The 12,953-nt window shown below is 39.2% G+C and overlaps 2 protein-coding genes across 4 annotated transcripts in view; one reads left to right on the top strand and one right to left on the bottom strand.

Moving 5' to 3' along the window:
* ITPRID2 (ITPR interacting domain containing 2) overlaps window positions 1-2,570 on the bottom strand; it is a 40,005-nt gene extending 37,435 nt beyond the window's left edge. For all 3 annotated transcript variants that reach the window (XM_042994845.1, XM_042994846.1, XM_042994847.1), the window contains exons 1-2: window positions 2,268-2,570; window positions 1,864-1,909 (exon numbers count right to left, since the gene is read on the bottom strand). In XM_042994845.1, the coding sequence (XP_042850779.1) occupies window positions 1,864-1,909; window positions 2,268-2,478 (257 nt within the window). In that variant the 5' untranslated portion in view covers window positions 2,479-2,570. The remainder of the gene's footprint in view (window positions 1-1,863; window positions 1,910-2,267) is intronic.
* LOC122240810 overlaps window positions 1-12,953 on the top strand; it is a 117,199-nt gene that overhangs the window by 69,874 nt on the left and 34,372 nt on the right. Inside the window, exons 6-10 of the mRNA XM_042993902.1 lie at window positions 1,713-1,900; window positions 2,121-2,527; window positions 3,085-3,217; window positions 6,426-6,496; window positions 7,357-7,435. Of these exons, the coding sequence (XP_042849836.1) occupies window positions 1,713-1,900; window positions 2,121-2,527; window positions 3,085-3,217; window positions 6,426-6,496; window positions 7,357-7,435 (878 nt within the window). The remainder of the gene's footprint in view (window positions 1-1,712; window positions 1,901-2,120; window positions 2,528-3,084; window positions 3,218-6,425; window positions 6,497-7,356; window positions 7,436-12,953) is intronic.

Below are 12,953 nucleotides of genomic sequence, written 5' to 3'. Positions count from 1 at the left end.
CTCCTGCAGATGTCTCTGCTGGTCTATGCACTAACAGAAAATGGCAAATAAAGAGACTGTAACTGCCATTCTCCTTCAGAAACAAGTCTCTCACTCTTATAACTGCTTTCTTCTAAATTCGTTCAAAAACTATCCTTTCTTAGATGTTAATCCAAGCAATTATTTCCACTTAGCAAAAAAAAAAAAAAAAAGATTATCAAAGACCCCTACATCCTTTAAGGAACAACAAATGGAATCTTTATTCAGAATATGGACAGCAATACAAAAATAAATAAATAAATAAGAATGTATCCAGGGGAAAAAGCTAGCTTTAGATCATTTGTAAATACTGTATACAAAGTAGGTAAATGCCCAACTTTGAAAAACCTGTTAGAGAAAAAAACCCTAGAGTTGCATATGTCCTAGCAGTCAAATCTGCAATAATACAGCTAGCATTACAAGACTATTTGTTCCAGCTTTCCCAGGTACAAATGAATGTCCCTTTTGTACAGAATAGATGCAACTGTAGGGAACAAGAAGGAAACCTATGCAGGAAACCTAAAAGGGAAGGAGCAGCAGACCAAAGAATCTGCCTACATAAGACCAGCAACAAAACTTGAAATTTTCGGAGATGGTATGTCTGATGAGTAACATTTGCCTACCGCATTTACCTTACAAGATAAACTTACTTATTTACTGTCTACTTGATGTGATCTTTTATATAATCTTAATTCCTATACATCATAAAATAATGTGATTTTTCACTTGCCATTAAACTTTCTTTTTTCCTTTTTCGGTGTATCTTTAGAAAGACAGACCATATATTTCACCGTATCTCAAAGAGTCAATGATACTCCTAAATAAGAGTATTTATTCACCATTACTCAAAAATCCAGGTAATTCATTAAAACAGGATATCAACAGAGTAGTGGCCAATATTTTATCTGTGCTTAGGGAAGAAAAATAAACTGGCATATATGAAAATCGCTTCTCCTTCCCCCCCCAAAACACTTCCTTACCTCTGGTATACTTGAACAAAAGATTAAGAAAAGCCCAAAATGAGATGGCAGAAATATGTGCAGAAGCAAACAACTTAACCAAAGTTAAAAAGCAACATTCTTCATATGATATTCTACAAGTAGAAAATAAATAGAAAAAAATTAAAGTAGATAACAAGCTTTTTTACTGTAGTAAGATTTACTTGCAAAATGATCTATCTCCCCTTGTACTTTATCAACCAGATTGGTACCAGTTGCCCAAGTATGCAATTAAACAGATTTATGCCGTTTGAATGCCTTCAAAGCTCTCTATGTCCCTTCAGTGCATTCCAGTGCCGTCTGACAAATGCGTGCCCAAGGAGTAAACTACAAGAAAACAAGTTAGCTGGTTTTATAGCTATCCAAATAGAATTAAGGCACAGAAATAAAATTAAGGCCAGTTAAGTTGTTAAGTAAATTAAATTCATCTAAAACACATTTGAAAGGGAAATCATTTCATGCCAGATATACAGATGTCAAAACAAAAGCAAAGTAAAATACCGTGTGAAATGTGAAAATCCTTTCGAATAAAAACAAGGCAAGCATATAACGAGGCATGGCATGATTATTCGTTTTAGGTCTCTGCTCTCCGATGCTAACATCACGCAAGGGGGGCTGAAGTCCTAACAACTGTAAAGTCAACACGGTCACCAAATAATCAGCGGTCACAGTACTTCCATTTCTAATCTTTCAAAGGAGGAAGCTATCCGCCGGCTCACTTTCCGGTTTATAGCTCACACCGCCATGGGACCCACAGGGACTGCGGCCCGGGTGACTCTGCTCCACTCGGGAGGGCCATCTCCGCGGATCTCCCTCTGGGACGCGAGAGGCGAAAGCGAGGACTCACCGGCAGTCCTTGAGCCATATCGCGATCTTCTCGTTGGGCACGTTTCCTGCGGGGCAGAGTGAGGGGACAGCGTGGTTACCGACCCCTGGGGGACTCCGACGTCGGGGTCAACCTGGACGCTCCCATGTAGGAAAATCTACTGGGGGTAACATGTAGCCTAAGCAACACGTCCCAGTGTCCATCTAAAGGAAAACGAGATGGCACCGGGGTGTCTATGCTGACTCTGGAGACGCCTTGTCAAGGGCGCGCATTTAAAGGTCCCAAGTGTCCCCTCTCCCCCGGCCTGCCCGCAGGATCTGCCAGAACTTAGAGCAGTTGCCCAGAGCGCACGAGACTTTCCCCCGCCCGCCAGCCTGCACTTCCCCGAGTCCCCCGCCCGCCGCGGCACGGCCGGGCGCACAGACCTCTCCCCGGGGCCGCCGGCAGCTTCGCGCCCGGGAGGTCCTCCTCGTCGTCCTCGTCCTCGTCCTGCGTCGTCGCTTCTGTGGACAGGTCCTCCGTTTCCGACGCCTGCCAGGAGCCGCGGCACTTGGCCCAGGCCTTCCTCCTGCGACTCGCCACTTGCCACTCCAGTTCCTCCTCCGCCTCCGCCGACGCCACCAGGGGCCGGTCCATGGCCGCACCGGGAGCTCCGCTGCCCTAGTCGGAGCCTGCTTGAGACACGGTGGCGGCGGGACCCCCGCCCCTGCTGTCAGCGCCCAGCCGGGCTGGGGGGGCCCCCGGGAAGCGGCAGCGGGCGCGGGAGGGGGCGGAGGAGGAGAAGAAGGAGAAGAAGGAGGAGGAGGAGGAGGAGGAGGAGGAGGGGACGGGAGGGAGGGAGGGAAGGAAGGGGAGGGAGGGGGCAGAGGGCCGGCGCTTCACATGAAGCCGGCCCGGCGCGGCGCGGGAGCGCTAGTGGCCCGAGCGAGCGCGGCAGAGAACGAGCGCCGGCCGGCCCCCTGGCCCCGCTCCCCGCCTCCTGTCCTCCGCCCTCCGCCTCCCGCCCTCCGCCTCCCGCCTCCGCCCGACGCGCCGGAGGCCCGGCCGGCCGCGGCGTGTCTGCGCGCCCCTCCCTCGGCGGCGTCCCACGCCCCCTTCCGGCCGGGGGCGCGCGGGGCGGAGCGCGGGGCGGCGGCGCGGACTAGGGCGTTGGGTTCCCCTGAGGTGGCCCGCGGAGTGGGCGAGATTTGTTTGCTTGTTTGTTTGGTAGCAATCTTTGTTTCCTGTCAACTTCTCTCACAGCAAAAATGTGGAAAGGCCAACTGCCCATCTTCACCGCGTCAAAACAAATGTCTGGTTGGGCTCGCCGAGTTACTATTGTTGGCGAAGTCCAAGGAATTGAGGATGAAGATGAAAGAAAAGAGCCTCCTAATTGGTATTTGTCAAAATGTCAAACCTGGAAAAGACCAAACTTCGTGAAGTGCTACTTTCCTGCCTTAAGAAAGTTATTTATCGTGGTTATGTATGAAAACGAATTGAGAAAGAATGTTTAATCTGGAGATTCCACATTGACGTTGGACGTGGAGAGATGAAAAGATAGAGGTTGATGTCAAGATTCAGAACTATTTTAAAAATGCATTTGGGCATTCTCCCCCTTTTAAAATCTCATTAGCATAAAGACTATAAAATCCTGTTGAAATCACACACAAACTTCTGATGGTTTATCAATACCTACAAAATCCTATCCAAAACCCAGACTAACTTTCCAGAACCACCATTATATTCTGGGTCTAGGTAGAGGTACTGTGAAAATACAAGGGGAGCTAGAACAGTGATACTAGAATCTCATCGGCTTGAAATTTCATTGTTATTCTTTCCTTGAATCTTAAAGACTTTTCAGCCTTCAAGAGTCCTGTAGCAAAATGCAGCTAACAGTTTAATGGCCCTTCAGAATAGGCTAGGGCCTAGCTGCCTGTAGGAAAGGTAAGCAAGAGAGCGAGAGGGAAGTAGCTGGAGAAGAGACACTGAAAGGGGTGGTCAAAAGCCACACAGAACAAAATATACTGTCTTTACAGTTCCATGCAGGGCCCTAACAGACCCCACCCTACTCATCTGGGGCTGCCAGCTTCAAGGCCATTATCTCCACGTGCTGTTTGCTGACTCTATGTCCTTGCTTCTCAATTTACTCCTGTTCTTTTCTCTCCAATACCTTTATGAACTTCAAGATCCACCTGAGCCAGAACTTTTCTTCAACCGTATCTTTCCACCACTTCTGGTCACATCTCTCCCATGATGCCCTGATTCACAACTGAATGTCTGGATCACTTATTTTAAGACTGAATTGTGCAGTAAATAATATGACTGGCCTTTGAGGGTATGTTTGACTTCCCAGCCAGATTGGAGTGTAAACCGTGAGAGATTAAAGAACATTCTGTATTCCTCTTGTACCCCTTACACTTTTAGTACAGAGGACGGATGACTTTTCTTGAGGTAAATTTTTCTGTTCTTTATGTTCTTCACCATGGACAGACAAATGGATAAAGTATTTGCTTTACATTGTTTCTCTAAGGCCTATTTTTTATTCAGTTTTGTTGTTTAATACTTTTAAACAACAAAGAACTTTTGAGAAAGGCAATAGTGAAGTATATTTTATATTTAAAAACCAGGGGCACCTGGGTGGCTCAGTCGGTTAAGTTTCGGTCTCTTGATTTTGACTCCGGTCATCTCGCAGTTGATGAGTTCTGGGAGCCGAGCCCCACATTGGGATTCTCTCTCTGTCTCTGTCTCTCTGTTTCTGTCTCTCTCTCTCTCTCTGCCCCTCAAATACATAAACATTTAAAAACATAAAAATAAAAGCCAACCACCAGAATCAAGCTATAAAGAAAGGAGGGGGAAATGCCAGCAGGTAGCATTGGAATAGAATACAGAAATTGCTTCAAATCTAATAGCGCAATTGTATGTTTTCTTCTACATGATCATTTTTAATGTAATATGTTGAGGGTACAGAAGTAGTAGGGAAGGAAATCCTTGAAACAGCAAGCTGTTTTGAACTGTAAAGGGTTTTAATTGTATTCTCAACTTTGAGATATTAAAAAATGCCCAAGGTGTTTCCTTTATTCAGTGAGGAATGCCATGTTACACACGAGGAGAATCTATTTGATTCTTCAAGGATTTTTTTCCCAACAAGTACTATATTGTTGACCAACTGCATATCCCCATTACAGAACCTCTCCATAAGGAGTCATGTCTGATTCACTGATACTTGCAAGATAGAGAAATAAACAAATTTAAGCTAGATGTGGATAATTCCATCCAGCAAGTTGTAGTGGAAACAGTAGGGTCTTGAGTGTCAGACTGAAGTTTGAAATCTGTTTCTTTATCTTTCTAGTTTTATGGCCTAAGGCAAAACAGATAATATCTTTGGACATCACATTCCTCATCTGTGAAATAGCAATCATGATAACTGCCTTCCCAAACTGATGTGAGCATCACATGGAATCACATGGAAGTAGGCGCTCAGGATAGCTGCTGGGATTGTTATATTGCAGAGGCAAAAATCAATGTTATAATAGAAGGATTATTCTTATACCGTTAAGTGACATCTGTCCTCATGTGTATGCAGATGAATTTTAAAAATCGCATAAATTCAGGCTAGGACAGAAAACCTATTCTGGTTAGACACTTTTAAATGGAAAAGCTTATCTCTAGAAATGAAACATCATGCTCAGTTTAATTACTTTAGTTATTTTTTACTCTTCCAGACCTTAACACATGCCTCAAAATTACTAAGTAAGATTTACTATTGAGTAAGCTAAAGCATGTTGTTCTAGTTATTGTTTGTTCAAGAATATTTATGTAATCAAAATTTTATTTTATGTCTCAAAATCTTGATACAGACTCTGATCAGAAAGTGGTAGCATTGCAGTTTACCAAATTTTCACCCCTTATTAAGACAAAAGGAAGTTGGGAGGTGTAAGCTAAGTAGAACTGCAGGTTAAATAAACAAAGCAGCATTATATATTTCAAAGGAGTGCATGGAGAACAGAATTCTGTATGAAATAAGTTTAGAAAACACTGTATATTATATTCTCACCTCTCCCACCCAACCCAGTCACAATGAATGTAAGAGACTTGAGAAGTAAGTTCTCAAGGCTTATTAAGGAAAAAAAAAAACCTGTTTAACTTTGTTTAACCCAGTATTTCTAAAATTCATTTCAACATGAAATATTTTGGGCTCACTCAGTACAGCTACTAACATTTCCAGGGATACTTAGTGGAATAATTTACACTAAGGTAAAAGAGGATGAAAGGAAAATATTACTCAACAAATGAGTTCTTTGAAAATTTTCAAAGTATTATTTACAAACCATACAAATGAACTATGAGGAAAGGTGGTTAGCCTGATTTAAGATTGTTTTTTTTTATATATATTTGAGTCATTATTAATCATTACAGTATTTCTAGTTGTGTATATTTTAAAGTGATAAAATTCATTTATGTAGTCTATAACTTGAACCTATTATTCTTAGGGTTTTTCCACATTAGCAAAAATTGAGGGATTATTATACTAGTTCATTGTCCTCATAAGTAAGCATTAATATAGCGTAACAATCTGCTATTTTTATTTCCCTTATTTTCTCAAGTACACACCAGAGAGAGAAGCAGGTGTTTATACCACTGGAACTTTGCCTTGCAGATTATTTACAAAATCTTGGTAAGTTTACATACTTTCTGATTTTGTGCATGTTGAAGACTTGTCATTTTATCATCCATTTCACTGTCCTCAGATCACCATTTCTTTTTGCCACATACTGCTAAATTTACCCTCTCCATGGTAAAACCTTGTAGATAGCTTGTTTTCTTTTCAGTGGCTCAATTCTTTGGTGTTTCTGAGCAACAGGTAAAAATAGCTCATCTATTCTTCATTAACAATTGACTGAAGCAAGATTATATAACAGAATAAACTTTATTTGGTCTGTTTCATGAATTCATGAAAGTTTAGATCAGTTCTTTTTTTTTTCTTTTCAGTCCTGCCCTAAAATATTGTTTTTAAAGGTCCCTGACATTTTGAATCATAAAAGCTTTTCAAGAGGTACATCTATTGATGTTGAATAATCAGTGCCACTTGGTATTAAACATTTTTATGCAGTACACAAGAGGATGTCATTATTGCACTTCCCAGTTTTAACACTGTCCTATTATGTGATCAATGTATTGATAGACATTTTCTTCCTATTTTAAGATTAATTTCTAGCTTGTGTTATATATATGATTATTTCCTATTTGAAGCCATTTAGCACTTTAAAAAGTTTCACAATGCATGTATTTGGAATTATATATTCACAGATAAATCTTCCTTTCACATTTTATGAGAATCAAAAGAAAGAGGTTGGTGGCTAGATGAACCGTATTTAATACTGATGTATCTTTAAGAACTTTAAATGGTACTGACCTCATAGACAACCGTCTTTCACACACACACACACAATGTATTTTTTAAAAATAATTCTGATGTGTGCCTGAACTGCACTGCCTCTCCCACCACATTTCCCTTCTCTAATCTCCTTTCTGCAGCTCCTTCATGCCCATCTCAGAACAAACACAATCTGCATTCAGAACAGGACCGTTTACAAGTTCAATGGAGTTATTTTGGGTGAGTCATTGAAAACACAGTACAAAACCTTTCCTCACTCACCAGAAATGCATTTTTAAAATAAAGCCAAAGTGAACAAGGCTTGGCAAGTTTGAGGGTGGACAAAATGGGGAGAGAGCGGGGTTTCTGCCAGACTCAGACAGGATTTTGCTAAACCATTTTTGTCTATTCCTTACATTCAACTCTACCAATTTCTCTTACCATCACTAACCAAAAAGTAGAAGATTGAGCAGGTAGGACATCAAAACAAGGATACTTCATATCAACCACCATTGTGATATAGAGCAGAACCGGCAGATCCCTCTATCTTGGCGTCAGTTTTAAGTCGCCCTTTTTGTCATTCTTCAATTCAGAAGCTATAAGATGTATCTACTGAATAATCTCTTTATTCTAATTAAATCAATTTTGACAAATTAATAATAATTGTAGGAATTTTTAGAAAGTTGTATATAAATTCAGTGTATAGTCCTTTAAAATTGCTTTTAAAATAAGTGAAGTTCCATGAGAGTTAATTAAACAATGAAATGTTAAAGGAAATAGAGCTACAGAGACAGAAAATAATAAGCTAGTTCCTAAGAAACTTTTGAAATTTAATTCATGTAATGAAAGTCTATTCAACAGCTTGATACATTTTAGATATTTAACACTCAGGTATTCAAGATTTATGAATCAGTGTAGATTCTTTCTCTATCTATATATTACTCACCCTTTATCCTGCAGAGAACTTTCTAGCAGAAATACAAGTAACTATTCTTCCACAACTTGGTACAAATCAGTTGAGGCTCACATCTCATGAATGAGGAGAAACCTGGAATCAAAAAAAATTCTTAAACATATAATGATAATTCAAAATTCCTTTGCTATAAAATTTGATAGTCCATAAAAGCCACCTTTAACACAGATTGATCCAGCAAGTTACTCTGTGGTAATTGACACACCCCATAGGTAGCCCTACAGTTAGAATTGTTCACAAAGGGTCTATCTGCAAGCTGTGGGGACAAGCCAGGTTCTACCAGATGGAATTATGCAAATGTTCTCCTTGAACTCCCTGCAAAAATTATCGGTTTCCACAAGTCGGGTGACAGTTGTTGGTTAACAGAATGAAAACTCTGTGTTTGAAAGTTCATCTGGCCTGTGAAAGCACTAGGGTCATAATAAACAAACACATATTTCCTGCTGTAGTTTAAGAACATCGCCAAGAACTCTGCTTTCCCACATTTGGGGAATTTTTTCCTTTTATTTTATGGTGAGGCGATAGTTTTTAAATTAAAAGATAAGTACTTATACAGCCTTCAAAGCTTACCTCAACCATCTAAGAATGATTTTATCACATTTAGTTGCATTTAAATATAATCTACAAATGATCAAAAGTTAAAGTGACTACATATCTACTGATGGGGACCCAAAACTAAGAACTTCCCACAATCTTATTTCAAATCAAACAGAAACGTGAACCAAACCTCCATTAAAATTTCTTTGGAGCAGACAAGAAAGGTAGCGTATTTGGCCTGGATTACATTAGCACTAAATCAAACAGCTTAAAGTTATATTTATTAATAGACTGTTATTAAATAAAAGAACTACAGGGTAAAGGTCAACACACAGGTTGTTTTGGTTAATTTTTTAAAAATCCCCTGAGCCTGTATCTTTCCAATTTTTTTTTACTAGTCAGCCAAGTTGGCACCTTAAAACCTTTAAATACTGTAATTATAATAGTGCTGATATTCAATTTGGAGAAATGCTATTAAAAGAACAATTATTTCAGTGGACCCAAGGAAATAACAATGTGACAAATAGATACTTTTGATTGAGTACTTGCCTTGTGCCAGACACTCTACTTAGGGCTAGATTTACAGTGTCTCATTTAATACAACAACTATAAAAGCATTTGTATTATTCTCACTTTATAGTTAGGGAAACTGAGCTTCAGAGAGATTAATACTTGCCCCAGGCTGTGTACTAGTAAGTGGCAGAGTGGAACCAGGATTTTCCCCTGCAAAGCCCATGCTCTTACCTAAGATATGTGACTGTCTCCTAGTACTCCAGGTCCACTGTTAAAGAAACATTAGTAATCACTTACTTTCCTCTGACTGAGGAGGTTCTTCACCTATAGAAGTGGGCAGAGGGGTCAGTATGACTCATAACTGGAAGGAATTCTACAGAGGCAGTTACCCTACAACAGCTCCCTCATTTTACAAAGGGAGAGAAAATGAGCTTGGAAACTTAAGAAGCCTGCCCAAGGTCAGCCATTTAGTTAGTGACAGAATTAATTAGGACAAGAATCCATATCTCAAAAGCCCTGCAAACATTGATAAAGGCAAAGGTAGAAAAACTGCTTTTATCTTATCAAATGTTCTGAAAAACTTGGAGAATATAAAAACAAAGATTTTAGTATGTAGGCTTCCTAAATTATCAGTAAATTTTTGAGTCCTTCTAGGATAACATCATATTCCCTGTTACATAAAAAAGCCCAAGACTATAGCATCCGTGGGCCAGCCACATTCTTGTACTCAGAGAACTTTCTCAAGAGGAATCACACAGATGATCCAGAAGAATTTTTGCTTCTCAACCTAAAATCTGGCCTTCCAAGTAAGCTTTAATTGCCCAATAGGAGACCTGAAGTTTTTAAGATTTCACTTTTCACCTAAGAACTATTTAAAATTCTATTTTCAGGAGAAACAATATTCAGAAAGATTATCTGAAGGGTAAAATTCAATCACTTCTGGGGCACCTGGGTGGCTCAGTAGTTGAACATCTGACTTCAGCTCAGGTCATGATCTCACGGTGAGTTCAAGCCCCACATTGGGCTGACTGCTGTCAGCAGGGAGCCTGCTTCAGATCCTCTGTTCCTCTCTTTCCACCTCTCCCCTATGTGCCTGCAGGCACATGCTTTCTCTCTCTCTCTCTCAAAAATAAATCAACATTAAAAAAATTCAACCACTACTGTGACTAATATATACTACATATGAGCATTTCAATATGTTAATATTTAGCCATGATTTAAAGCAGATCAGCAAAGAGCTGGGTGCTTTGATTATATAAAATGATTTCCAAAAAGTTGGTTTTCACAAAATCACTCTGATTTGTAAAATAGCATCTGCCTATATTGATTCTCAATATGAACAATGATGTGAAATGAGATGTGCTACTTCTAATAAGGAGTCTTCCCAGAACTTGTTAAGTACATCACCCTGCCTTCTCTTTACGAGAACCTCAGAAGAAGTCTTTTTATAATATTTGTTCCAAGATGAGTTGAAATTACTGGGACATTTTATTTTAATCTCATGGGCACTGGGACTTGGATAACTAACAAAGTTTCTGTTTTTAACATTGGTTAGTAGAGAATTGAGAGCCAAATGTGTGGCTCACTCATGGTAGATGAGTAGGTCATCATGGTATGCATCCTAAACCTTATTCATACCTCTAACTTGTCTCCACCTTTTTTCTTCTTTTACTTCCATTTTTTTTTCTCAAAATAATATTTTATAACTTTTATATTCCTTTTCTGCACCATGACAAGGAATAGCTAAATATGTAAGGATATTATGCAAAATTATGTTTACTATACAAATATGTATATCCATAGGGGGATGTTAGGAGTGAAACAAAGATGTTCCACTACCATTACAATATTATAGCTAACTTTTTTCCTTTATTTTCCAAACATTTTGAAATTGTATTTACAACTTAGGGAGGAAAACATTATTTGAACTTTGAAATGGTAAGTTTCAAATGGCTGGTAAGTGACAGCCAAATTTCAAAGGCCTCGGAGTGCTATTCTAAGACTATCTTACTGCAATCTTAGAATAGAAGTTGAAAGCAACTTCCAGTTTTTAACTAAAGTGCTTTATTGAAAGATAACTAGTAAGTATATAGCAGAAAGAGTCATGGAAGTTGTTAGGCAAGGAAGCCAATTAGGAGGCTTATATGTATGGGGCCTGGGGACAGGGAGGTTAACAAAAATTCACGTTAGACTGAGGGAAATAGGGGATGCAATCAGATTTGACAAACTACGAAATGGGTGGGAAGGAAGAAACAGAATGATCTTCAAGGTTTGTTTTCCACTGCAGGTGCATGGATAGGTATTGGTGTCATTCAACCTAATAAAGAATTTAGGAGAATCGTGTATTTGGTACTAATTTGTTTAGAAGTGAGGAGAAAAAGAGGAAAGGAAATGAGTTCATTATAGGACATGTTAGACAGGAGGTACTTCCAAATCATACTGATGGAAATGTAACCCCAAGCATTCAGAAATACAGCACAGAACTGGAACTCTGGATGAAAGTTTGGTTAAAATATTGTAGGGTGTGTTGTGTGTGTATTGAATCCTTAATACTAGACAGCCTTCTTTCTATTTCCCAAGTAAACTATTTCAAACCTACCAAAGCAGTAGTCATCAGTGACTTCAAAAATGCCAAATCTGCTGGATCCTTTCAGCTCTCATTTTATAGTTATCCTTATAGTTTTTGCAGGATTGACTATTCCTCTCATTTATTTCTTGATCTTATATTTTCCTATTCTCCTACTTCTCAGTCTCCTTTACTGGCTTTTATTCTTTTACCAGCTTTATTGTTGTGTTCTTGAGAATTCCCCTCTATCAAGTTTACACACTCTCCCTGACTGAGATGGAGAAGTCTAAGAGTGGAGGAGCTTAGGGAGAAATGAAAGTTTGTTGAATATATTGTTTGAAAAGCCTGTTAGACTTCCAAGAGAGTATGTTGAGTAGGCATTTAGATATATGAATATAGACTTCAAGGGAAAAATCTGGACTGGAATATAAATTTAAAAGTCGTCAGCATAAAAATAGTATCCAAAGCTAAAAAACTAGTTGGGGCCACCAAGGGGGAATTGGTGAAGAATTGTTAGAAGAGATGTCCAAGGATAGTGCTTGGAGTACTTCACATTTTCAAGGCAAATAAAGGGGAAGAATCCAGCAAAGGAGGCTAAGAAAGATCATCTAGCACAACTAGCAAAGTAGAAAGAGAACTAAGAGAAGTGGTATCTTGAAGGCCACTGAAACAAAAAGGTTTTAAAGAAGAGGAAATGATTAAGTCTACCAACTTTCTGAGAAGTTGATTAAGATGAAAACTGAAAATCGATCCCTGGATTTTGCAGTACAGATGTTATTGCTGCCCTTGACAATAATTGTGGTGGAATGGCAGAGAGTGAAACCCTGATTGTAGTGCAACTATGTGGGGCTGATTCCTTTTAGAAGATGGAAACAGGAAATAGCAGGGGTAGTCAAACTAAAACAATTAATTGGTTGGTAAAGATAGAACAAAAGAGCAAGAAAGCCATTATATAAATATATGATCATTCCAAATCATGATTACCTATGTCTGGACTTAGTTGGGGAAAGCCAAGTTCTAAAATTTTGACTCTTCTGAGTTTATTTCCACTTAATTTTATTATTAGACCTTCTTACAATTATTATCGTTTCTCAAGAATAGTCTTGAGAGATGTAAAGATAGAAACAGTAAATGTAGACATCTGATGAAGAAAAGGATGAAGATAGGAA

Source organism: Panthera tigris, chromosome C1 (genome assembly GCF_018350195.1).
Source record: "Panthera tigris isolate Pti1 chromosome C1, P.tigris_Pti1_mat1.1, whole genome shotgun sequence".
Taxonomy (NCBI): domain Eukaryota; kingdom Metazoa; phylum Chordata; class Mammalia; order Carnivora; family Felidae; genus Panthera; species Panthera tigris.
The sequence above is the reverse complement of the archived record's forward strand: the minus strand, read 5'-3'. Positions and strand labels throughout refer to the sequence as shown.